The sequence below is a fragment of the Camelina sativa genome, chromosome 12, assembly GCF_030686135.1.
Source record: "Camelina sativa cultivar CO46 ecotype springtype chromosome 12, ASM3068613v1".
NCBI classification, from domain to species: domain Eukaryota; kingdom Viridiplantae; phylum Streptophyta; class Magnoliopsida; order Brassicales; family Brassicaceae; genus Camelina; species Camelina sativa.
The window spans coordinates 35213822-35238703 of record NC_141891.1 but is presented as its reverse complement, the minus strand read 5'-3'; the positions used below and the strand labels follow the sequence as shown (position 1 = coordinate 35238703).

At 37.3% G+C, this 24882-nt stretch overlaps 3 protein-coding genes, 1 non-coding gene and 1 pseudogene across 4 annotated transcripts; 2 read left to right on the top strand and 3 right to left on the bottom strand.

The window, feature by feature from the left end:
- On the top strand, window positions 1-2842 carry LOC104773619 (cysteine--tRNA ligase 2, cytoplasmic). The gene is made up of 8 exons (XM_087478196.1): window positions 1-331; window positions 546-609; window positions 741-902; window positions 1044-1214; window positions 1306-1587; window positions 1700-1825; window positions 1968-2186; window positions 2276-2842. The coding sequence occupies exons 1-8, from the start codon at window positions 159-161 to the stop codon at window positions 2612-2614; spliced, it is 1536 nt and encodes a 511-aa protein (XP_087334322.1). The 5' UTR covers window positions 1-158; the 3' UTR covers window positions 2615-2842.
- A 61-nt stretch (window positions 2843-2903) lies between these two features.
- On the bottom strand, window positions 2904-5247 carry LOC104773618 (amino acid transporter AVT6B). The gene is made up of 6 exons (XM_010498266.3): window positions 4974-5247; window positions 4463-4875; window positions 4225-4377; window positions 3930-4133; window positions 3371-3842; window positions 2904-3276 (listed from the first exon to the last, which is right to left on the bottom strand). Exons 2-6 carry the CDS (start codon window positions 4857-4859, stop codon window positions 3135-3137), a joined length of 1368 nt encoding a protein of 455 aa, XP_010496568.1. The 5' UTR covers window positions 4860-4875; window positions 4974-5247; the 3' UTR covers window positions 2904-3134.
- A 3991-nt stretch (window positions 5248-9238) lies between these two features.
- On the bottom strand, window positions 9239-10314 carry LOC147933096 (uncharacterized; annotated as a pseudogene).
- A 2144-nt stretch (window positions 10315-12458) lies between these two features.
- Window positions 12459-13155, top strand: LOC104773617 (basic leucine zipper 43). The gene has a single exon (XM_010498265.2). It carries the CDS (start codon window positions 12560-12562, stop codon window positions 13046-13048), a length of 489 nt encoding a protein of 162 aa, XP_010496567.1. The 5' UTR covers window positions 12459-12559; the 3' UTR covers window positions 13049-13155.
- A 5200-nt stretch (window positions 13156-18355) lies between these two features.
- Window positions 18356-18462, bottom strand: LOC147933095 (small nucleolar RNA R71). The gene has a single exon (XR_015576712.1). It is a non-coding gene; the product is annotated as a small nucleolar RNA R71 (small nucleolar RNA).
- Window positions 18463-24882: the final 6420 nt, after the last annotated feature.

Below are 24882 nucleotides of genomic sequence, written 5' to 3'. Positions count from 1 at the left end.
GAGAGAGTAACTGTTCAGAAACGAAAAATAAAGTAACAGAAGAAGAAAATAAAGTTACCAAAAAAAAAAAAAAAAAAAAAAAGATAAGAAAAAAAGGGTTTTATCAAATTTGTTTACTTCGCCGTGGAGCTGTGGTTGTGGTGTGGTGATTGCGAGATATGGAGGCGGAGAAAATGGAATTGAAGCTCTACAACACAATGACGCAGCAGAAGGAAGTGCTGATTCCGATCACTCCCGGCAAAATCGGATTGTATGTCTGTGGTATCACTGCTTACGATTTCAGCCATATCGGACATGCTCGCGCCGCCGTTTCCTTCGATGTTCTTTACAGGTCTCGTCTCTTCTTCCCCTATAAGAAATTAGTTGCAGTAAGGTTTTGGTGAGTCGAATATGCTAGATTCGATAAGGTCAAATTTGGGGTTACGCAGTTGTTAAACTCGATCGCATAACTTAGATTTGAAGATAAGAATATTTGGATTAAGGAATGTTACTGGTGGATTTGGCATTTAATTATCAGTAATTTTGATTGGTTATGGCATATGCAGATACTTGAAGCATTTGGGTTATGAAGTTAATTTTGTACGCAATTTCACAGATGTTGATGACAAGGTATGGCTTTGAACCAAGGTTCTTCTTGTTTAGTGAACGAATGAAAGCTACTAGTCTCTTTTTCATTTGCTGTTCTCTTATGTTTAGGGTTCATATTATGTTTTAGAATCTGAATTTTGGGATCTCTGCAGATCATCAATCGTGCTAATGAGCGTGGTATGGAACCGTTAGCATTGAGTAATCAATTTTGCGAGGAATATTTGGTAGATATGGGTGCTCTCCAGTGCCTCCTTCCCACCCACCAGCCTCGTGTCAGCGACCATATGGACCACATAATAAAGATGATTGAAAAGGTATGTTGGCTTGATAAGAGAACTCGCATTCTTCATTCTTTTCTTCTTTGGTCTCCTTAAATGTTGTTGGTTGAAAGATTGTGATAAGTTGGATGTATAAGTAGTTTGTATGATCCTCCATATGCTGCTGGCCTGTTTCAGATCATTGAGAAAGATTGTGGGTATGTAGTGGAAGGCGATGTGTTCTTTTCAGTTGACAAATCACCCAACTATGGGAAATTATCTGGGCAAATGTTGGAACATACAAGAGCTGGTGAGCGTGTTGCTGTTGATTCGAGAAAGCGTAACCCTGCTGATTTTGCACTATGGAAGGTTCGAAAATCAATATATTTTTCAACTTACATCTTTGTATCAGCAATTTGAGGGTTACTGTTTCTGATGAAGTGAACATAAATCTATGCAGGCTGCAAAACCTGATGAGCCAAGTTGGGAGAGCCCTTGGGGTCCAGGAAGACCAGGATGGCACATCGAGTGCAGTGCAATGAGTGCTCATTATCTGTCTCCGAAATTTGACATTCATGGAGGTGGTGCAGATCTGAAATTTCCGCATCATGAAAATGAGATTGCCCAGACATGTGCTGCATGTGAAGATAGTGGTGTAAACATCTGGATGCATAATGGGCATGTCACCATTAATAACGAGAAGATGGCAAAATCAAAGAAAAACTTTAGAACGATTAGAGAAGTATGTTTCTTATCTGTTCCTACTATAATATTTGATTTTCTCTTTGGATGTGTTCCTGTGGCTAAACGCAGAATTATTGACAGTTTTTCATATTTTGTTCCAATCTGTGTAGATGACAGATAGCTACCATCCGTTGGCTTTGCGGCACTTCTTGATGAGTGCACAGTACCGGTCTCCTCTGAACTTCTCAGAGTCACAGCTAGAGCATGCATCAGAAGGTTTATACTATGTTTACCAGGTGCAGTGATTCAGATTTTTTTTTTTTAATTATCCAACAATTTGATCAGCTTCTCTTCAGTTGCAATATGAGAATATAAAATTAAAAGTGAGACAAAATGTCATTCAGTTCTGACTTTAACGATTTGATCTGTTTTTATCAGACTTTACAAGATCTTGATGAAGGTCTGACACCATATCGAGAATTAATGTCTGAAGATGGTGGAAAGGCTGAACAGACTCCAGAAGCCAAAGACATCATTAAGAAGCTGAAGGGTGAATTCGAAGCAAAGATGTTAGACGATTTGAATACCGCTCATATACTTACGGGTGCTTACCAAGATGCATTGAAATTCATCAACGCATCACTCAGCAAGCTCAAGGTTCTTGCCTCTTGTCTTTTTCTTTATCTGTGCATCCTTGCCTTCGCAACTATGCATACCAAAGTTGTCTGTTATTTCCAATTTTTCAGAAAATGCAGAAGAAACAGCGACTGTCGATGCTTGTGTCACTCGTCGAGATTGAGAAAGCAGCAAGGGAAGTTCTTGATGTACTTGGTTTGCTCACTACTCTGACCTATGCCGAGGTGTTGAAAGAAATGAAACTAAAAACACTGATAAGAGCAGAATTGGGAGAAGAAGATATTTCACAGTTAATAGAAGAAAGGATAACGGCACGAAAGAATAAAGATTTTGAGAAAAGTGATCAGATTAGGGAGGAACTGACAAGAAAAGGTATAGCATTAATGGATATTGGCAAAGAAACTGTGTGGAGGCCATGCTTTCCTTCTCAGGCTGATTCCAGCAATTGAGCAAAGAACAGAGAGATGGAAATAGTCAACACTTTCTTCATTTCTCTAGTTCTTCTTCTTCTTTAGCCTCTGTCTCAGGCTCTTTCTTTATAACTCTGTTTTTGGAGCTGTGCGATGACTCAAAATAGACACTTGTTACTCTTTATTGTATTCTTAACATTCACAATGACATTGTACAATATTTTACTTGGGATATTGTTTTATGGGACTCTCTCTCTCTGTTCTCAAGTCTTTCTTATATTCGAAGTCATCAGTGTACCAAAATTTTCTCGTGTAGCGCATCTTAAGATGGTGTTAAAGCTGAACATCCTTTAATGTGCAAGTATTTACAATTCTTCAGTGTAAAAGAATAGAAGTAAAAAACTGATCCCTTTGTCTCTCTATATACAGAGATTCTACAACTAATCTCATGTAGTTCAAAATATCCTAAAAACACATCGTATCACACCAGTAACTCTCTTCATATATGGTTTCACATAGAGTGAGTGAGAGAAGAAACAAAACTTATATCCTCTGCTTTTCATATTGGAAATATGTATGTGTTCTTCTTGAACAAGGCGTAGGCGTCACTGTAAATGGCGATTGCATTGGAGAAAACCGCAAGGACGATCATGAAAATGGCTATAGTCTTGTCCCGTCTTGTTGCTTGGTTATGACGATCCCTGAAAAGACAAAGACAAGAAAATATCCATTCAAATAGTGATCCATTAGGTTCCAAAACCTATCTATCTTAGCTTATGAATCAATGGATCTTACTTTAGGATAACAGCAGCAGGGAATATGAAACCGATGCAGACAGAAGCAGTTGCTCCAGTGAATTGGAAAGCATCCCAAATGCTTGGAATGAAGTTTGCTCCCAAGAAGATTACAGCAATGAGACCAGCAGTGATAGAGCCAAACCTCAGATCAGACTCGGAGGAAGTAAGTGGTGGAGCAGCAGGGAAAAAGAGGCCGTCGATGTTAACCCGCAGAGGATAGAAGACAACAGGGAACACAAGCATGAGATGAGCTGCATAGCTGAACCTCACTGCATCATTTAGAATCAAACCAAAAGGGATTCCAAGATCTGTGTCAAAGTTTGCAAGAACATCATCGAGTGTACCATCACCAAATAAGAGGTATCCGAATAAGCTCGTCATCACGTAAACAGAAGAACACATCGCAAGAGCTGATCGAACAACAGGTTTGATCCGAGTGGGGTCTTCAAGCTCGTTCTGTATGCTATGAACTGAAACAAAAACCAGTCGAAAACATGATCAGTTCTTGTTTGATTCTCCAAATGAAAACTTAACAACAAAGAAGCATCTCCACATACCATTATAATGACAAATGTACGCATTGACAAGCACGGGAACAACCGTGAAGAGTCTCCAGAACGAGGACAAGTCAGTGACATTAGGTAGAAGTCTTGGCATCATCAAACCATCAGTAAACAGCTTTATGATAGTAATCCCCGCAGTGATGAGAAGAAAGACAACAGCCAGAGCAACTGATATAGCAGATGTGATCCTCAAAGAATCTGCAAGGAAACACAAAGCCATTAGACTCACACCAATGTCCATTATATCAACACCTTTACCACAAATTCTCTGTAACCGAAGAATACTTACGAATACGCTTGAAGCAAGTCAATGGAGCAAACACAGTGAGAGTAGTAATGAGAAGAACAAAAGTTCTCCTGTTCCACCAATTGATACCAAACCATCCTTCAAGCATACCAGCATGGTGGATTCCATATTCTTCTTTCCCAGCCAAAACATCACCTTCACATCCAAAGCATAAACCAGAGTTATAAAAACTAGATCCAATCCCTAATATCTAAAAACCAAATATTCAAAGTAAAAGTACCAATGATGATCATATAGACGATCAGAACACCAATGTTGCTAACGAGAATCGCAACTTGCAACATAACTCTCCCAGGCTTGCCAAAAGAATCATCCATCACGCCACTGTAAGATCTCTGATCCCCAACGTTACTAAACCTAAGCAAGAACTCGATCGAAGCATCGGTCAAGAAAGCCATGAGAACGATCATCGCGATTCCAGGAATAAGTCCGAGGATCTTCATCGTGGCGGGAAGAGCCATGATACCAGCACCGATGATCGTCGTAGCGAGATTGAACACCGCACCAGTAAACGAAGCTCCGTTGAATTCTCCACTTCCTCCTTCTTCTACATCGTCGCTCTCTGATGATTCTTGCAGCAACGGTAGGTTAAAACTTCGTATAATAGCACGGCTCATTTTTGTTTTTTTTTTCCTGAAATCAATGATCGCAATCTTGAATTAGATAACGAATAAGTTCGATTTCTCAACAGATTCAACAAATCGAAGATAGAGAAGTAAGAAACTGGAAACCTAGATTTGCGAAATTGGATTGTTTCTTGAGATCTTCTTCTTCAGATGTTGTTGTTGTGAATTCGGAAGATGATCGGAATGACGAACGAACGAAAGAGAAGAATGGGGTTTGGGTAAATGTATAAAACCCTAGTTCTCGAGACAATGGAGAAGAAGATGAAGATTTTGAGAATTGGTTGTTGCGAATTGGGGGAGAAGAGGAAGATGCAGAGAGAATGGGAGGTGAGAAGGGAAGAGAGGGAAATTAGAGTTTTTGTGTTTGTTTGTTGGCGCTGAAGCAAAAATATTAAAATATATGTTTTATTTAAATAATAAATATATGATGAATTTTGTAATATATATCTATATATATATAATGAGAAGAGTAGGAGAAGGAGAGGAATTTACATGCGTTCTCTTGCATTCGTAATAATGTGTATTTTATATGAACGAATACATTGGTATTTATAGATAAAAATTGAGACAAATATGACTGTGAGTTATAATGACAATTGGGCTCCATTTTCACTTCCATACGTAAAGTCTTGACTTTTGTAACACTCCCCCTTGGAGTCCATTGTCATTTGTCCTTTTGATGTGTTTCACTGCCTCGTTAAAAACCTTTCTAGGAAACTTGTTGAGAAAAACTATAGTAAGGTAAAAGAGTACAATCACACCTGCTCCCCCTCGAATGACTTAGTGTAACACTTCAGAGGTTCCGTTGATGACGCATCCCAATGTTATGGACATGTTTTCTGAATATTGAAGTAGGTAATGACTTTGTGAAAAGATCTGCTGCATTGTCAGAAGACCTAACATATCTTATTTCAAGTACCTTATTCTTCTCAAGCTCTTGGGTATATAAGAAGTACTTTGGAGGGATGTGTTTAGTTCTATCGCTTTTGATATATCCTTCTTTAGTCTGAGCAACACATGCAGCATTATCTTCATATAAGATAGTTGGCTCTATATTTACGTTGATCCCACTACTTGATATAATGTGTTGACTTATTGACCTAAGCCATACACACTCTTTACTTGCCTCATGGAGTGCGATGATTTCAGCATGATTTGAGGAAGTAGCTACTAAACTCTGTTTTTGAGAACGCCAAGATATAGCGGTGCCCCCAACAATAAAAACATATCCAGTTTGTGATCGAGCTTTGTGTGGATCTGATAAATATCCTGCATCTGCAAAACCCACCATTTGACCCTTTGAGTCTTTAGGATAAAATAATCCTAAATCAATAGTCCCTTGAAGATAACGAAAGACATGTTTTATCCCATTCCAATGTCTTTGTGTAGGAGATGAGCTGGACCTTGCCAAAAGGTTAACTGCAAATGATATATCAGGTCGAGTGCAATTTGCAAGGTACATTAGTGCTCCAATTGCACTTAGATACGGTACTTCAGGACCAAGTATCTCCTCATTTCTTTCATGTGGTCGGAAGGGATCCTTTTCAATATTAAGTGATCTAACGACCATTGGTGTACTGAGTGGATTTGCTTTATCCATATGAAAGCGTTTTAAAACTCTTTTAGTGTATGTGGATTGGTGTACAAATATTCCCTTATGAGAATGTTCAATTTGTAAACCAAGACAAAACTTTGTTTGTCCGAGATCTTTCATCTCAAACTCTCCTTTTAAATAGTTTGTTGCTTTCTGTATTTCCTCTTGAGTTCCAATGATATTTAGATCATCAACATAGACCGCGATAATTACAAATCCGGATATTGTTCTCTTGATAAAAACACAAGGGCATAGAGGATTATTCACATATCCTTCTTTAGTTAAGTGCTCACTAAGACGATTATACCACATACGCCCAGATTGCTTTAAACCATATAATGATCTTTGTAATTTTATTGCACATAATTCTTTTGGTTTAGAAGTTAACGTTTTAGGCATATTAAATCCATCAGGAATTTTCATATAGATATCACTATCTAATGATCCATATAAATATGCCGTTACAACATCCATGAGACGCATCTCTAGATTTTTATCAGCTGCTAGACTCATTAAAAATCTAAATGTGATAGCATCCATAACGGGAGAATATGTTTCCTCGTAATCAATCCCAGGTCTTTGAGAAAAACCTTGGGCCACAAGACGAGCTTTGTACCTTGTTATCTCATTTTCTTCATTACGTTTTCGGACGAAAACCCATTTATAACCAACAGGTTTTACACCCTTAGGTGTGGCCACAATTGATCCGAATACATTTCTTTTATTAAGAGAATCAAGTTCTACTTGTATTGCATCTTTCCATTTTATCCAGTCATGTCTCTTTTGACATTCATATACTGACCTTGGTTCTGGATCTTCGATTTCTTCATTTATTTCCTTTGAAACAAGATAGGAAAAAACATCATCCATTTTCTTTCGATTCCATATCTTTCCACTATAAATATAGTTGATAGAAATCTCATGATTTTCTTCAGATTCATGTTGCTCTATATTGGTGGAAGAATCATGATTCGTTTTTTCCATAATATTTTCTGTCATTTTGGGAGCGTCATGTTTTTCAACTTCCTTTCTTTTTCTAGGATTTTTATCCTTCGCACCAATTGGTCTACCACGCTTTAAGCGTATTTTAGACTCATGTGTTTCATCAATTTTCCCATGTTCTTGTGCGATTTCAATTCTAGCAGGAGCATTTGCTGCTGGTATATGTGATTTAGTTACCGTCTTGATATCTACAAATGCATCAGGTAGTTGATTGGCTATACTCTGTAAATGCATAATTCGTCGAACTTCTAGTTCTGACTGCTTTGTGGGAGGATCAAGGTGTAACAGCGATGGTACACACCATTTGATATCCTTTTCCATCTTTTTATTTTCTCCCCCTAGAACCGGAAATTCTTTTTCATCAAAATGACAATCTGCAAAACGTGCAGTAAATACGTCACCAGTTTGAGGTTCTAGGTATCGTATAATTGACGGAGAGTCACAACCAACATATATTCCCAACCTTCTCTGTGGTCCCATTTTAGTACGTTGTGGGGGTGCAATCGGTATATATACCGCACAACCAAATATTTTTAGATGAGAAATATTTGGTTCTCGACCAAATGCTAATTGTAGTGGAGAATAATTATGATATGCACTTGGCCTTATGCGTATAAGTGATTCAGCATGCAAAATAGCATGTCCCCATATTGAGGTTGGTAGTTTTGATCTCATGATCAATGGTCTTGCAATTAATTGCAGACGTTTAATTAAAGATTCTGCCAATCCATTTTGTGTATGCACATGGGCAACAGGGTGTTCAACATTGATCCCTGTTACCATACAATAATCATTGAATGCTTGGGACGTGAATTCACCAGCGTTATCTAATCTAACTCCTTTAATTGGATAATCAGGAAACTGAGCTCTTAGTTTGATTATCTGAGTCAGAAATCTCGCAAATGCCATATTTCGAGATGATAACAAACAAACATGTGACCATATACTAGACGCGTCTATCATTACCATGAAATAATAGAATGGTCCACATGGTGGGTGTATAGGTCCACAAATGTCACCTTGAATTCGTTCAAGAAACTTTGGTAATTCTTTATCGATTTTGGTTGGCGATGGCCTTATAATCAGTTTTCCTAGAGAACATGCAACACATGTCATTTTATTCCCCTGATAAATCTCTTGGGGTTTCAGTGAATGTCCATGTGAGCTCTCTATAATTTTTCGCATCATTGTGGTGCCTGGGTGACCAAGGCGATCATGCCACAATGTGAAATCATTTTGATTTCTTTTGATCACAAGGTGTGATTCTATTGAATTTATGTATGTATGGTGCAAACCCGACGGGAGTCTTGGTAATTTTTCCAATACATGTATTTTCCCCGATTTTTCAGAAGTAATGTACATGAACTTCTTTCCATTCTCAGTTGCAGACTGAGTGTCATATCCCTGAAGGTATATGTCTTTAAAACTCAACAAATTCCTCTTTGAATTTGGAGAAAATAATGCATTGTTTATTGAAAACTTGGTCCCGTTAGGTAATGCAAAATTTGCTTTACCAGTCCCTTCAATTAAGTCGGTGGGACCTGATATTGTATTAACAATAACCTTTGTTGATTTCAGATCGGAGAAATATTTTTTATGTTTCAGAATAGTGTGCGTTGTTCCACTATCTGGTATGCAAATGTCTCCATGATTTGTCTTAGATAATGTTCCACTTGTAATGTGATCCATTTGGTTCTGTGTGAAATAAATATAATCGGTTAATAGAAATTGAAAACAAATTTATTCATAAAGCACACAATAATTATACAAGATAGGTAATAGAAGCACACAAATATGGGAAATTTCAAACAAACATCGACTTATTTATGGCATAATTGTCGGAAATTCGAGTTTCATAAGACAAGCATTTCAGTTTTCTGCAAGGACATCCTCATCAGGATCATTTGCGAAGTCAGCAGCCTCAAGGTGGGTTGTACCCTCAGAATGTTCCGCAAGGTTCACTTCCTTTCCTTTTCCCTTAGCGGATTCTTTGTACAGAGCACAAAGATGTGCAGGGGTTCGGCATACCTGAGACCAATGTCCCTTAGTGCCACATCTGAAACAAGCACTCTCACGTTTCTGGGTGGTGTTTGCTTGGATTTCTTTTCCTTTCGGACTCTGTTCAGAGCGAATCTATTGGTATGACTTCCTACTTTGAGGGTTATAACTTCTCCCGCGTCCGCGATAGTTTCGACGACCGCGTCCTCGAAAAGCTCTATTTTCTCTCACCAGATTTTTAACATCCAATGCATTAACCTCAGGAAATGCTTTTGATCCGGTGGGTCGAGACATGTGATTCTTGATGAGGAGCTCATTATTCTTTTCAGCTATTAAGAGCGCCACAATCAAATCTGAGAATTTGGTGTATCCACGCAACCTATATTGTTGCTGCAGAGTGATGTGATTCTTGTGAAACGTGGTGTACGTTTTCTCAAGCATCTGAGATTCAGTGATGGTTTCACCACAATATCTTAGCTTAGCGGCAATTCCCAACATGGCTGAATTGTAATTCATCACCTTGTCAAAGTCTTGGAATCTTAGACTTTGCCATTCATCCCGAGCAAGTGGGAGAGTTATGTCCCTTTGATGATCAAATCGATCCTTCAGAGACTTCCACAACTCTTTGGAATCTCTCATGTGTGCATAATCATATATGACATTTTCATCAAGGTGTCTTCTAAGAAAGATCACCGATTTTGCCTTTTCTTGGTCCGTCGATTTATTATTATCTTTTATGGTTTCAGTTATCCCATAAGACTGTAGATGTAATTCGACATTGGTAGTCCAAGATATGAAGTTAGCTCCAGTGATATCTAAGGCCGGGAATTGGAGCTTCTCGATGTTTGCCATTTTGTTTTTCTTTCTTTCTATAAAATAAAATCATAAAAACATAATTAGAGATTTCATTTATTTTAATTTTAAAACATAGGAGGTGCTTGCATAAGTAGCGCAATTACAAGAAACACAATTACATAAAAAAATAAAATAAGAACCATCAAAAATTCTTCGGGAGAAAACTCTCCAAAGAGTAAACCGTAAATAGCAACAATTATAAAACCTATTACAAAAACTAAGAATGGATGAATCATTTTTCCTAGTAAAACTAATTAATTTCTTAGGAAGATTTTTGAAAGAGATGAAAAATTTGAGTGAAATAGATGAGTAAAAATGAGTGTATATATAGATTAATTTCACTGTTCATTAGCCGTTTAAGTAGCCGTTTGAAAAGTGAGAAAAGTTAAAATTTATCTAATTTTTTTCACTTATGACCGTTGAGACTTAAAATAATAAATCAAATTATTTTCTAAGAAAATTTTCATATAATTGATCTACAATAATATGTATTAGTTAAAAGTATAAAATTATATATATGTATATATATTTAGGTGGCAGAGCCTCCTTTTATAAAAATAATAAAATGATAATTATATGGTGATTAAATCATCCATGATAAATTAAAGCAATAAAAAAACAGTAAGTAAATTATGGTGATTTAAATCATCCATGTTTAAATCAATAAATTAGAACAATAAATAAAAGATGGTGACTTTTAATCATCCATGTTAAAGTAATAAATTAGAACAATAAATAAAATATGGTGACTTTTAATCATCCATGTTAAACACTTAAAGTAGTAAATTAAATCATAAATAAAAGCAATAAATATGTTATGGTGAATAAAGTCATCCATAAAAACTATAATTAAATTATGGTGACTAAAGTCATCCATAATAGAAAAATAAATCAAAGCAGTAAATAAATCATTATGCATTAAAATGCCATGGGGCGGCAGAGCCGCGCTCCTGTAATAATCGGCAGAGCCGCGCTCCTGTAATAATAAATATCATCTTGATAAAGTGGTCGTGAACTTGGCAGAGTGATCGTGCTGATAACGTGTTTTATTTAAGTAATAAATATATGATGAATTTTGTAATATATATCTATATATATGTAATGAGAAGAGTAGGAGAAGGAGAGGAATTTACATGCGTTCTCTTGCATTCGTAATAACATGTATTTCATATGAACGAATACATTGGTATTTATAGATAAAAATTGAAACAAATATTACTGTGAGTTATAATAACAATTGGGCTCCATTTTCACTTCCATACGTAAAGTCTTGACTTTTGTAACAATATATACATTTTGAACGAAAATTTAATGTTTTAATACGTTTTGGAAAAGAAAAAAATCATTTTTATTTGTAAGGTCAAGAAATGTTTTGCCAATTTTCTTGATATTTTGATCTAATTTTTACTTCTTCTTCTTTTTTTCTTAAATAGGAATTATTAATTCAAGATTGATCTAATATTTACTCTCTTTCTTTCTTTTTTTCTAAAGTAAAAGTATTTCTTTTTTTGTTTTTCTTTCTGTTACCATTTCTTTGAAATCTTAATTGATCGTAATCAATAATTTTGTAGGTGAAAAATAAAATATTGGAAGGGTTTTTTGTTTCTTCCTTTTTTTTTCCGGCAAACAATTTTTACTTTTATTTGCCAAATAAAAAAATTGTTTGGTACACTTTAATTTATTTTCTACAAAAAATATTTTTATACTTTAACATTTTTACCATTTATTTCTAAGATTAAATTGCAGTAGTTTTCGAATTTGTTTATTTCTTCTTATATAATTTTCCATTTTATTTTACCACAATTAATTTGTAAGATAAAAAAAAAAATTGTTTGGTCTAGTATAATAATTGATCTAATATATATAATGTTATGTTCTAATAATCTTGTTTTTCCCTCTTTGCATTTTTTTTCTTCTAAAACTTAAAGTTAACAATCTTTTTTTGTCTTCTAATATATATTTTTTTTCATTAATTATATAAAGATACGCATTTTAGTTTTTATTGTTAAAAAAGATACGCATTTTAGTTGCATGATTGTTAGATGCTTTTCTATTGGTTTGACCCAAATGAAGAAACAATGGTCCACACTGTCCCCTACTAGTCTATATGAACCACCTATTCTCAACACACACACACACACATCAAACATTCATCACACAACTCGCAAGTCCTACTATCTTTCTTCTCTCTAATCATCTAAGAAAGAAAACCCTAACCTTGCGTCCCAAGCAGTCGCCGATAATGCAACCATCCATGAACATTTTCAGCCTCCATGGTTGCCCACCTTCGTACCTTTCCCATTTCCCTACATCCTCGCCATTTTGCGTCGAAGGACAAAACCCCAATCCTTTCTACACCTTCCAAACTAGTGTCAACTCCCCACAGTTCATGAGTTTGAGCAACTCGACCTCAGATGAAGCAGAAGAGAATCATAGCGATATAGTCAATGAGAGGAAGCAAAGAAGGAAGGTATCGAACAGAGAATCGGCAAGGAGATCTCGTATGAGGAAGCAAAGACAAGTGGATGACCTTTGGTCACAGGTGTTGTGGCTTAGGAATGAGAATCATCAGTTGCTTCATAAGCTTAACCGCGTCTTGGAGTCTCACGAAAAGGTTATTGAAGAGAATGCTCAGCTCAAAGAGGAAACCTCTGAGCTTAAGCACGTAATAAGTGATATGCAGCTTCAGATTCAGAGTCCTTTTTCTTGTTTTAGAGACGACGTTGCGTAGATGATGTTTTAGTGGCTCTACGCTCTAGTATGTAACTATAAATGTATCCAGCGAGCGATCTGTCTCAAATTGAGACCATATATTAGTAAATTAGTCATTTTTACGTACGTCTGCGTTTTTTTCTAAATTTGCTGAACTTATGAGTTTTCTTATTTTGGATAAAGAATTGTAAGTTTGTTTGAGATAAACTAAGATCAGAATCTGATCATCAGATTGGTTTTGATACGGAATGGATCTTGGATCCCGGATAATTTTCCGAGCCTATTTTAAATGGTTTGGAGAGTAGGGAGATTAAGATACACTATGATAGGCAACAAAGGGATGAGAGAGTGTACCATAGCTAACAAGAAAACACTATTTGATGTGTAAATTTATTTGAAAAAAAAGAAAAAAAAATGGTTGTGTACTTATTAATCTGATGTAGCTTGTGTGTGAAACACAAAAAGTCTGATTATATATACATAAAGCAAATTGCCTAAAGCTATCATGAAGAGCTTGATATGTAGTATTTTAGTACCTTGTATTGGTACTGCATGGGGTTGAGATATAATTAAGAAGTAATGTTTTTTTTTTCTTTCTAAGCTACCTAACAGTATTATTGTATTAATTATTGGTTAATCTGTTCAGCAGCATAAGACCATAAGTAAACCTTAAAACTAGGACACGTGAATCATAGACTCAAATATCATCAAGATTACTTCTCTACTATACAACAAGACAAACAAAAACAATCTTACGTAATAGAGAGACCCTTTACACTTTTCAGTCAAGAAAACAAATGACTTTTCTCCCAATTCGTGTGGGCGAGAAACTTACGGGCCAAGAAAACAAAAGAGCTTAACCACTAAAATCACGTAAGTGGAAGACTGAAAGAGACACTTACGACTGAAACAGCCAAAGAAAGAAATAGAGACACAGCTTTCCCAAACCACCTAAAAAGTTGGAAAAACAAATCAATAACACAGCACTTTATAGTCAAGACAGGAACAGATGACATAAAATTTTTTTTTTGGTAAGTTAAAATAATATATAACAGTTTGGTCCCATCATCTCTCACAATCATCGATCAAACTTTTTTCTTTTCTTTTTCACTTTAGTTCTTGTATAAAATTACATCACAATCTTAGCCTATATATAGGGTTGTGCGTGTGTGTGCTAAAGTAGTCTCTGTAGCCTATATATGTACTAAAGTAACCTCTATAGTTGAGACAAGTATGTTTGTTTCTTTCTTTTCCTCGCTTTGTTTTCGTTCGATGATTGGTTGTGTCTTTGGAAATGTTAGAATCCCATATCGTCTTTAAAAGGACCTTAAATAATGTAAAAAAGAGATCTTAACTAATATTTAAGGAATTCTTTACTATTTGATTTTGATATAGAGGCCACTAAAACATAATTTAGTAGAATAGAGCCCTCTTTATATATATATATATATATATATATATATATATATATATATATATATATATATATATATACTTAATGGTCTAAGAAAGATTTATTACCAGTCATAAAGAAAGATTATATTTTTTTTTTTGTGCACCAAGTAGGATTATATTAATTTTAAGATATAGTGATAAAAATCACTATTGCTGATGGCTCTTTAAGATTTCACACAGAAATTGTAAGACCATCTCCATTCCTCATCTTTCAGAAAAGATGTCTTAAAGTTAAAAAAAATAATGGTAAACGAAGAAAATTATTACTTAAATAAGTTTTGGTGTCTTTAAACTTAGGATATTATTGTCTAAATGTATGAAATATTTTTTCTTTTTTTATTTTTGAATTTGAAGACATTTTATTCTGAAGACTAGGTAGTAACCCGTGCTATAGCACGGAACAAATATTTCATATAAATTTTAAATTCGTAAGACTAAGAATTATATTTACTTTAGAACGGGAATGTACGTCCCGTCCCGTCCTATCTCCACATGTTCCAACCCATCTTCTCTCGTCTCGTCTAGTCTCATCCCATTGTCTCGTCTCGTCCCATATCCATCCGGTTATTTTTTCTCTTTGTTCTTTTTTATATAATTATCCATTAGACAATGTTTATTAAAAGAGATGGGTAAGAAATTAGATGGGATACCAAATTTCTCGTTGAATATATTTTTGTTAGTTAGTTGAAACTATCCAAATAATTATAGTTTAAAAAAAGTATATAACTGTTTTCAAAAATCCCAAAATTTCAAAGTGCCCGTTCCAAAGTGGTTAATTAACTGTCGCATAGTAAATTCTTATCCAAATTAGTGAAAGCTTGACACTTGAATTTTTCTACCAATATTTTTTTTGATTTTATACTTTTATCTAAAATTTCTTTCTCTTTTTTTTAAAAAAGTTGTTCAATATATTGTTTTCACTATTTGAATTACTTGTTTCAGTTTACACAGACTATTTCTTGTCTTAATACCATAAATATACATGAATTTTTCTCAAAATTCAATTATTATTTCTTTAAGTATATGTACTTAAGTAGTAAATTAAATTACTTCAAAAACACTGTAAAACATATATTCAGTCAAATAATAAACTCGTTTAGGTAATAAAACTTTAATTGTATAATATTAGTATTTTCCATAAAAATTAGTTAGCCACTCTTTTATGGTGTTGTTAAAATTTTGGTGTATATTTCGAATACTGCAACCCGTACCAAAAATAAACATGATCATCATCATCATCAGCTGGAAAATATACAATTTTTTGCAATACATCCTTAATAATTGATGTTCATATATTTTACCATGTTTTCCCTTAGTTTATTCACATCTTTTGCATCTTTTGCTAGCCATTTTCATCATTATTGTGTAGCTTTAGGCCAAATCATGCATTAGAGTTTAGTTGCATTGCATTTGCATCTTTTCATGCATAAACAAGTGATTTTGAAGCTTAAGGAGCATGGAAACAATCCTGAGGAGAAGTGAAGCAATCTTGAAGGGAAAGCAAGAGAGTTAAGGCTGAAGAACCAAGGTCCAGAGTCCAGCTCGACAAAGCACTCGATCGAGTGGGTAGATGGACTCGACCGAGTGGAGTGTGCACGAGAGAAGCCAGCTCGACCATGGACTCGACCAAGACAGGGTCGAGTTGACCGAGCCGTTGACTACTTTGACTTTTTCTATTTTTAGGGCTTCCCACCTCCTCACCTATATAAGGCCTTGTACCTGCAGCCACCAAAGAGAGCAGCTTTTTAGATATTCCTTAAACCTAGTTTTTACCTTTTTTAGCTTTATTCCTTTTACATTTTTATTTTTAAGATCTTGTACTTCCTTAAGAGAGAAGACTAGATTCCTATATTTTGTTGGTTCTATAACTTTCAAGATATTGAGAATTTGAGTTTCATCCTTTCATCAATATTGAAGATCTTTGTTTAATCTTTCTAATAATGCAAGTTTCAATATTTTCTGGGTTTTTGACTTTGTTCATCATGTATTGTTGTGAGTAGTTTGCTTAGGATCTTGAGGATGGGTTAGGATGGATTGATCTTGTGGTTTGTGTGATTTGGTCAAGCTTGATTGTTGTAGATCTCTTCTAGGGTAGATGATCTTAATGCTGATTCTATATCTGAGAGGGTAGAGTCTGATTTCAAGCTTCTTAGCATCACACCAATGTTTAGGAAGCATAGATAAGGCTAGATCTAGAGCTTACCATTAGGCTTGCTAAGAGATTAGAGGTCTTGTTTGGTTTGAGATGTATTGCTTAATGCCTGCTTGTGTAGATTCTTTACTGTGTGAGAACAAGTCTAGAAGATGCATAGGCTTGATTGTTTCTTGACCATGAGAGTGGGAGAAACTTGTCTTAGATTTATATGTCTAGAGGTTAGCTCAAAGTTTCCTTGAGATTTGTTGACCAAGTTAGACAACCACAATGATTAGTTCATCCCATGAATCCATCCTCAGGACCCTCTTTGTTTATTGAATTTACAGTCTTAATCCTGTTGCTTGCTTGTAGTTTGATTTGGTTTAGCATTACTCTGTTTTTATTGCATTGCTCTGTTTTTCCGAATTTGTCTAGCTCGACCACTCACTCGACCTACACTCGGTCGAGTGCTGCTCGAGTTCATCCCTAGAACTTTGTGTTTCATGATTTGTGATTGTCTTGTTTCATTCCTGTTTCATTCTAGTTGCATTTCTGTTGCATTTACTTAGTGTCATGTTCATTACTAGTCTTTCATTAGTTCATTAGTAGAAGTTTGTATTTCTGTTCTTGCATCATTACTGTTATAATCATCCTGTTTCATTTGCATTTAGTTCTTAGTTCTTGTAGTTTACTTTCTGCATTTTACATTTTCATCTTAGGATTGTTAGTGACAAACAATCTTTACATTTATCTTAACTTAGATTCATATGCATATCTTAACTGTTCACAAACACTCATTTAGGATTGATACCTCTTGTACTGCAATAGCATAAGGGGAATTGAAACACCCATCCATCATTCCATTCATACCTTACCATTGCATCATCATCATCATTCACCACACAAATAAACCTGTTTCAATTTGGCGCTGTTGCCCATTTGAGTGTGTTTTGTGACATTTAGGATCCATATTAGTCTAAGATTAAGTTCGTTTATACACTTGTGAGGTTGCTGTGCTTGAATCTTCTGTTTCTGGGTTGAAGTTCCATTTCAGGTACCACTCGACCAGTCACTCGACCACCACTCGACCGAGTCGTGATCGAGCACCTGCTCGAGCCAGAAGCCGGATCTCTATAACCATCATTTTCCAATCGACTTGACCTCCTACTTGAGCCTGTGCTCAGTCGCTTGCCTAGCAAAAATCGTTTGTGTCTGTTAATGCACTCAAGGTCTAAAGGAAAGGACAATCTTCTTAGGCCTATTGACAACATCAACAAAAAGACCAAGAGTTTAGGAGCTAAGCAAAGGAGAGTTGTTCAGCACCAACAAGAGGTTATAGTAGCTATGGATCAACAGGATCAGGTTCAGAGACCAAGGAACATTGGTGCTAGAGATGCACCCAACACTCACAACCAAAGAGCTGGCATTGTGCCACCAACTGTTGCCAACAACAACTTTGAGATCAAGAGTGGATTGATTTCAATGATTCAGGTAAATAAATTCCATGGATTGCCTATGGAGGATCCACTAGATCATCTTGATGAGTTTGATAGAATCTGTGGTCTTACCAAGATCAATGGAGTAAGTGAAGATGGTTTCAAGCTGAGGTTGTTCCCTTTCTCACTTGGGGACAAGGCTCATTTATGGGAAAAGACTCTCCCTACTGGTGCAATCCCCACTTAGGATGCATGCAAGAAGGCTTTCTTGGCCAAGTTTTTCTCCAATGCTAGGACAGCAAGACTAAGGAATGAGATCTCTGGATTTGCTCAAAGGAGTAATGAAAGCTTTTGTGAAGCTTGGGAGAGGTTTAAAGGGTACCAAACTCAGTGTCCTCACCATGGTTTCAGTGTGGAGTCTTTGTTGAGCACATTGTATAGAGGAGTGCTTCCCAAGTTCAGAATGCTTCTTGACACAGCCTCCAATGGAAACTTCCTCAATAAGAATGTGGAAGAAGGCTGGGAGTTAGTGGAGAACCTTGCACAGTCTGATGGGAACTACAATGAGGACTATGACAGAACCATAAGGTCATCCTCAACTGATCAAGAAGACAAGTACAAGAAGGATCTGAAAATGGTGAATGAAAAGCTTGATAGGATCTTGCTAAGTCAGCAAAAGTCTATTCACTTTGTTAGTGAAGAGGAGCTTCCAGTTCAAGAGGGGGAGAATAAGTTTGCTGAGTTATGCTATATGCAAAACCAAGGAGGCTTCAAGGGTTATAACCAAGGAGGGTTTAGGAACAATAATCTGTCCTATAGGAGCACAAATGTGGCCAACCCACAAGATCAAGTCTACCCTCCTCAACAGCCTCAATAGCACCAAAACTATGTCCCCAAACAACAGCAACAGGTGTTCCAGCCCCAGTTGTGTCCCCCACCAGGGTTTCAGACTAACCAAGGCCAGGAACAAGACCTTAGAGCCATGGTACAACAGCTGTTGATTGGTCAAACACAAGGGAAGATAGAGGAAGCCAAACAGTTTGCTGAGCTAAACCAAAGGCTCACATCTCAATACAATGATCTGAATATGAAGTTTGAGGGTCTGAATTCCAGAGTTAAGTATATGGAGAGTAACATAGCCTCTTCTTCAGCTCCAAAACCCAACCAACTCCCTGGAAAAGCTGTCCAAAATCCAAGGGAGTTCACAGCCAAAGCCATTCAAGTTCATGAGGAAGAAGCCACTGAGGACAGTGCAGTTCAAGTTTGGGGGAATTCATTAGTTACTGAAGCCCCAAGTAATGTTTGTAACAAGCAATTGGAGCTTGCACATGAGCTCGACCATGGACTCGAGCAGCCACTCGACCGAGTGCATGCTCGAGTGGTCGATCGAGCTGGACAGTTCGAGGCTGACAAACCTGCCAAGTACATTCCTCCTGCCTACAAGCCTCCACTACCTTTTCCTGGGCGTTTCAAAGCACAGAAAATTAAGGAATTAAGGGAAATCATTGAGAAAAAAGCAATGTTGGCTAAGCAACAAGAGGAAGAAAGGGTTTTGAAGGAAGAAGCTGTGGTTGAGAAAAAAGAAGAAGTGTTGGCTATACAAGAAATCACCATTGCTTACCAGGAAGAGGAGAGAGGACCTGCCTTGGAACAGTATGAACCATATCCTCTCTATAAAAATTTCTTGCTTGACTTGTCAAAGAAGAAGGCTGAAGCTCAAGATGAGAAGGATCTTGAGAACCTTGGAGGAGTGATCATTCCAATAAAGCTTAAGGATCCAGGGTCATTCTACTTGCCTTGCACAATCAGTTACCTCCACTACAATCAATGCCTTTGTGATTTGGGAGCTTCAACAAGTGTCATGCCATATTCCATAGCTCAAAAGCTTGGGAGAACTGACTTCAAATCTACTAAACTCCATGTGTGCCTAGCTGATGGGACAAATAGAGAGGTAGTTGGAAGGTTGGAGAATGTCCCACTCAAGATAAGGAAGGCAAGGGTTCATAATGACTTTGTGGTGATAGAGATGGACAAGGAGCCTGAAGATCCAATCTTACTAGGGAGGCCATTCTTAGCTACTGTTGGAGCAGTTATTGATGTCAAGGAAGGTCTTGTGACCTTGAACATTGCTGAAGATACAGTTATGAAGTTCAATATCTACAATCCAACCAACCTTCCCACCATTGATGACCAGCCTTTTACTATCAAGGACAAAGGTGGTCAAGAAGGGTTAAGTGATAAGGCAACTCCAAAAGCTGAGCTCCCACTTCAAGAGGATTATGTGGAAAAGCTTAAGAGGTCAGTTCAAGAGTTGACTAGTATGGTTGAGGATCTTCAAGTAAAGCTGAACAAGAGGTCTTTGAGGAAAGCAAGACCAAGGCTCAAAATCAAGAAGAAATATGGTTTGTGTGCTAAGGGTGAGGTGATCAAGGATCAACTTCACAGTGACCAAGAGGTTCCAGGGAGGATTTCATCACCTCCTTGGTATCTAGATCAAGTCTAAGAAGGAAATCAAAGTCAAACTTAGTGACTTTAAACAAGCTCACTAGGGAGGAAGTCCTTAAGGTATCCATTGTAAATATGCTTTAATTTCTTAGTAATTTTGATGTGTTTTCTTTTATGTTTTTGTTGGACAGGCTTTTTATTAAGAATGTAGTTGGGTAATAAGAGATTTGGACTTGGGCAAGGAGGTTTGCAAGCCCACTCGACCAGGCCAAGAGAGGTACTCGATCGAGCTGGGTAAGGATTAAGGCCCATTTGGTTTCCAAAGCTTTTAGAACGATCGAGTGGAGGGAGAAAAGGAAGAAAAATTTTGAATTTTCAAAATTGGTCAAGGAGCTCGACCACGTGCTAGTCGAGTGTGGGGTCGAGTGGTAGCCAAAAAGCAGGTCAAAGATTCCCATTTCAAATTTGAATGGTATGGACGCTCCACCCTTGTCTCCTTGTCCCCTTAGCTTCTTTATATACTCCTAGCACGAGATCATACCTCTCACACTCTCTCATTTGCTCAAAATATCTAAATTCAAGCTTTAAAGTCTCTCTCAAGTTCATCTTTTGCTCAAGGCTTAGTTCTTTCTAGTTTTTGGGTCACTAACCTATTAACTTTAAGCTTTGAGTTTATTCCTCTCAGTTTTTATTCAAAAATGTCTTCCAAGATCACTAAGAAGTCCAAGCAAGCAGCTGCGAGCTCTAAGGGTCTTCATGATGTTGATTTAGAATCAAGAGAGGATGCTGGAAGGTCCACTCGACGTCCCACTCGAGCATGCACTCGACCGAGTGGCCGTCCGAGTGACCGACCGAGCCAGCATGCGAGTTCCAGAAACCCAGCTGTTGAGGAAGATCCTGAGAGAACTGAATCAGAGGAGGAAAGGGAGCCAACACTCAGTGAGTTTATGAGGAGAGCAAGGGCCAAAGGAAAGAGGCCAGCTGTTGAGGTTGAACAAGAGGAGAGTGAAAGTGAGAGTGAGGAAGAAGAAAGTGAGGAAGAAGAACTGATGGATGATGGAGAAGCTGAGTCTTGTGGATTGTCAAAGAAGCAGCTTTATGATGCTTTCATGAGGATGGAGTTCTTGGGAACCAGATATCCACATAAGGAGACCATGGAGAAGCTTGCCATTGATGAAGATGTGGAGTGTCTCTTTGAGAAGAGCAGCCTTACCAAGTTCATGGGGCTTTGTATGGAGGGCTATAGAGAGAAAAGCTGTGAGTTCCTAGCCACTGTCAAGCTGCACACATATGTGAGGAAGGATGCTGTAGTAGGAGCTGGTCACATTTCTTTCACAATCAAAGGGAAGAAACATGAGCTCTCAATGAAGAAGCTGGCTGATGTGTTTGGTTTTGAGGTTGGGAGCAATAGGAGCTTGATGGTTCCAAGATAAGAACTGTATGCTGTGTGGGAAACCATTGGGGACAACAAGCTCTACTCATCCTCCAACTCCAAGAGCTCAAGGATTAGGAGCCCAGTCTTGAGGTACTACCACAAAGCTCTTGCCTACACCTTCTTTGCTAGGAAGGAAACTGGAAACATCAATGAGAGAGAACTAAAGATGATTGACTTGGCTCTCAATGGAGTTCTTCTTCAAGCAAGGAATGGAACCATCATCCTTGGTAGCACTGTGGAGACTGATCTTGCAATGGTGCTGATAGACCATATGATATATTTGAGAAGTTGGGTAGGCAAGCTTGAGAACAAGGGTTCAAGAGGAGCACTTACCATTGGAGGCATCATTACTCCAATTCTTCAAGCTGCTAATATTCCACTTAGAGGAGAAGGGGTCTCACCAAGATGGATTGATTCCAGCTACCTAACCTCTACACTCATCCTAGCCAAGGAGATGCATCAAGGAAACCATATCTTTAACTTTGAGCTGCCAACAGTTGGGAAGAAACAAGTGGTCCTACCAAACAAAGAGCTCACTACCATTCAAGAAGGAGCCAACATTGATTTTTGGCCAGCTGATGAGTACTTATTTGATAGAGTAGCACAGCCTAGAGTTGATGCAGCTGGAGATGTAGAGATGGGTGATGGAGAGGAGCAGTTCTACTTTGAGGACTATGAGCCCAATCCAAGGGATAGTAGAGGAGTGAGAAAGCATAGCAAGAGGTTGACATTGCTGCAAAAGTGGAACAAATGGCATGGGAAGAGGTTTGACAAGCTCAAGAAGAAGGTGACCAACATGGCTAAGTCCATTAGAGGCCTGAAGAAGGAAGTTGCTGACTTGAAGAGTGGAAACTCTTCACCAACTCCATCAAGCCCTTTGAGGAGGAGTGGCTCAACTAGAGCACTTTCAAGAGTTGTAAACCCTGTGGAACCAGCTAGGGCTTCAATGTATGAGCCAAATCAGAGGAAGAGGAGCTCAAGTACCCGAGAACAACAGTTTTCGAGGCACTCGACCGGGTCACTCGAGCACCCACTCGACCGAGCACCTTGGAGCCACTCGACCGAGTTCCAGCCTAGACCACCATTTGGCTTCCCACCTCCAGCTGTTTATCCAGGCTATCTAGGTTACCCTCCCATCCCACCCCAATACTTTATGGATCCAGCACTATACCATCAGTACCAGCAGTACCAGACTCAAGATATGGAGACTCGCGGTCTAGCGCGACCCCCCTACTCGGACATGCACTCGACCGAGTCACGGTCGATTGGCATTGTCGAGCTGCCCCAATCACCTTCCTCCAGTCACCAGCAGGACCCCAGCTACACCTTTGATAGTATGCAGGAGGATGTGGACAGCTTCTTCTCCAATCCTTGAGGTAACATTATCACCTTACCATTGTATATACCATAGCATTTCATATGTTGTGTTTTGTTTTAAATCTTGAATCCTCAAACAAATTTCTTTCACACAAGGGACTGTGTGATCTAAGTTTGGGGGAGGGTTTGAGATAGCATTTGATGCTGTGTTTTGTTTTCTTATTTCAAATTTTTAGCATAATCATGTTAGCACTTGCATAAGCATCTAAGGCATAGAAAAACCATAAAAATTTGAAAAATTTTGAAAAAATCTTCATAAAAAAAAAGAGTGTTCATGTAGTTTGCATTGAATATTAGGATTTTGTTTAGCATGTTTCATGTAGAATTGCATAATATTTGCATTAGGGATCTATGATGAGTATTTCCTTGTTAGCTTGCTTAATTCACTAGACTAGGATCAATGCCCAATTTAATAGTACTTTGATGCTAGTTGAGTAGTTAGAAGCATAAGATTGAACCAAGCCTTGAATTCCTGCATTGCATTTGGTCTAAATTGAAGCATGTTATGATTTGATGCCATTTCCTATCTATAAGAACCTAATATTGACTGTTAATTATCAACTTGTGCATTGCTTTAAACTCATGGATACCATATACATATTTGGATCATCTTTCTCCTTTTGCCACTCTTGTTGATCCAAGTAGCTGATTTCACTTTTAAATCAGTTTCCCTACCCCCATACCAAACCTTCTTTCAAGCCTTGTTTATTCTTGAGTGTGTGAGGCCTATTTTTGGGATTGAGCTTGGTAGAAAGTGTTAGGTTTGAACTGACAAGAGTAAGACCTTGTGTAGTTCTAGTTTGTATTTTTCAAACTAGATAGGACTAGGTGGTTCACTTGTTGGGTTTGGGACTTGGTTGTTTTGGAAAGAAAAGAAAGAAAAGAGAAAGAAAAAGGGTAGAGTCTTTAGGAGGGGAATGTGTTTAAGCAAAAGCTAAAGTCTAGTGAAAGGATGGGAAGTAAAAATTGTTATCTAAGATGGTTCTAGTTAAAGAAAAGAAAAGAAAGCAGAGTGAAGTTTAGCAAAAAGCTTATATGTCTTAAGAATAAGAAGAAAAGAGAACCATAGCAATAAGAAAAAAATTCCCATTCCACTAGAAAGATCAATTAAGAAACCTCTCCTAAGACTTGAAAACCAAAAGAAAAAAAGGTTAAAGAGAAAAGAAGAAGTTAAAGGGTAGCACTAGGATCATTTGGGTTTAGATTGCTAGGATAAACACTTAGGGTGCCTTTAGGTAGACAAGGTTTTATTCTTGTATGTGTCTAGGTGTTCTTACCTTTAGCATTCTTCTAAAGCTCAATCCATTTTCATGAGAGAACCTTGATGTTGACAAGCCCTACTCTAAAAAGAGACCATCTTTGTCTCAAAACCCTTTATTACCAAGCCAAATGAGTTTAAGCATTGCATAGAATTGATTCATGTTCTTGATTAATGAATGTTAAAGGAAATGGTTGATTTGAATGCATGTGGATGTCTTAGGCTCAAATCAATAAAGGTTATGAAATGCTTGTCTAAAACTTTTAACTCCAGCTCATTCAACTTGCATCATAGTATTAGTAACTTGGACATT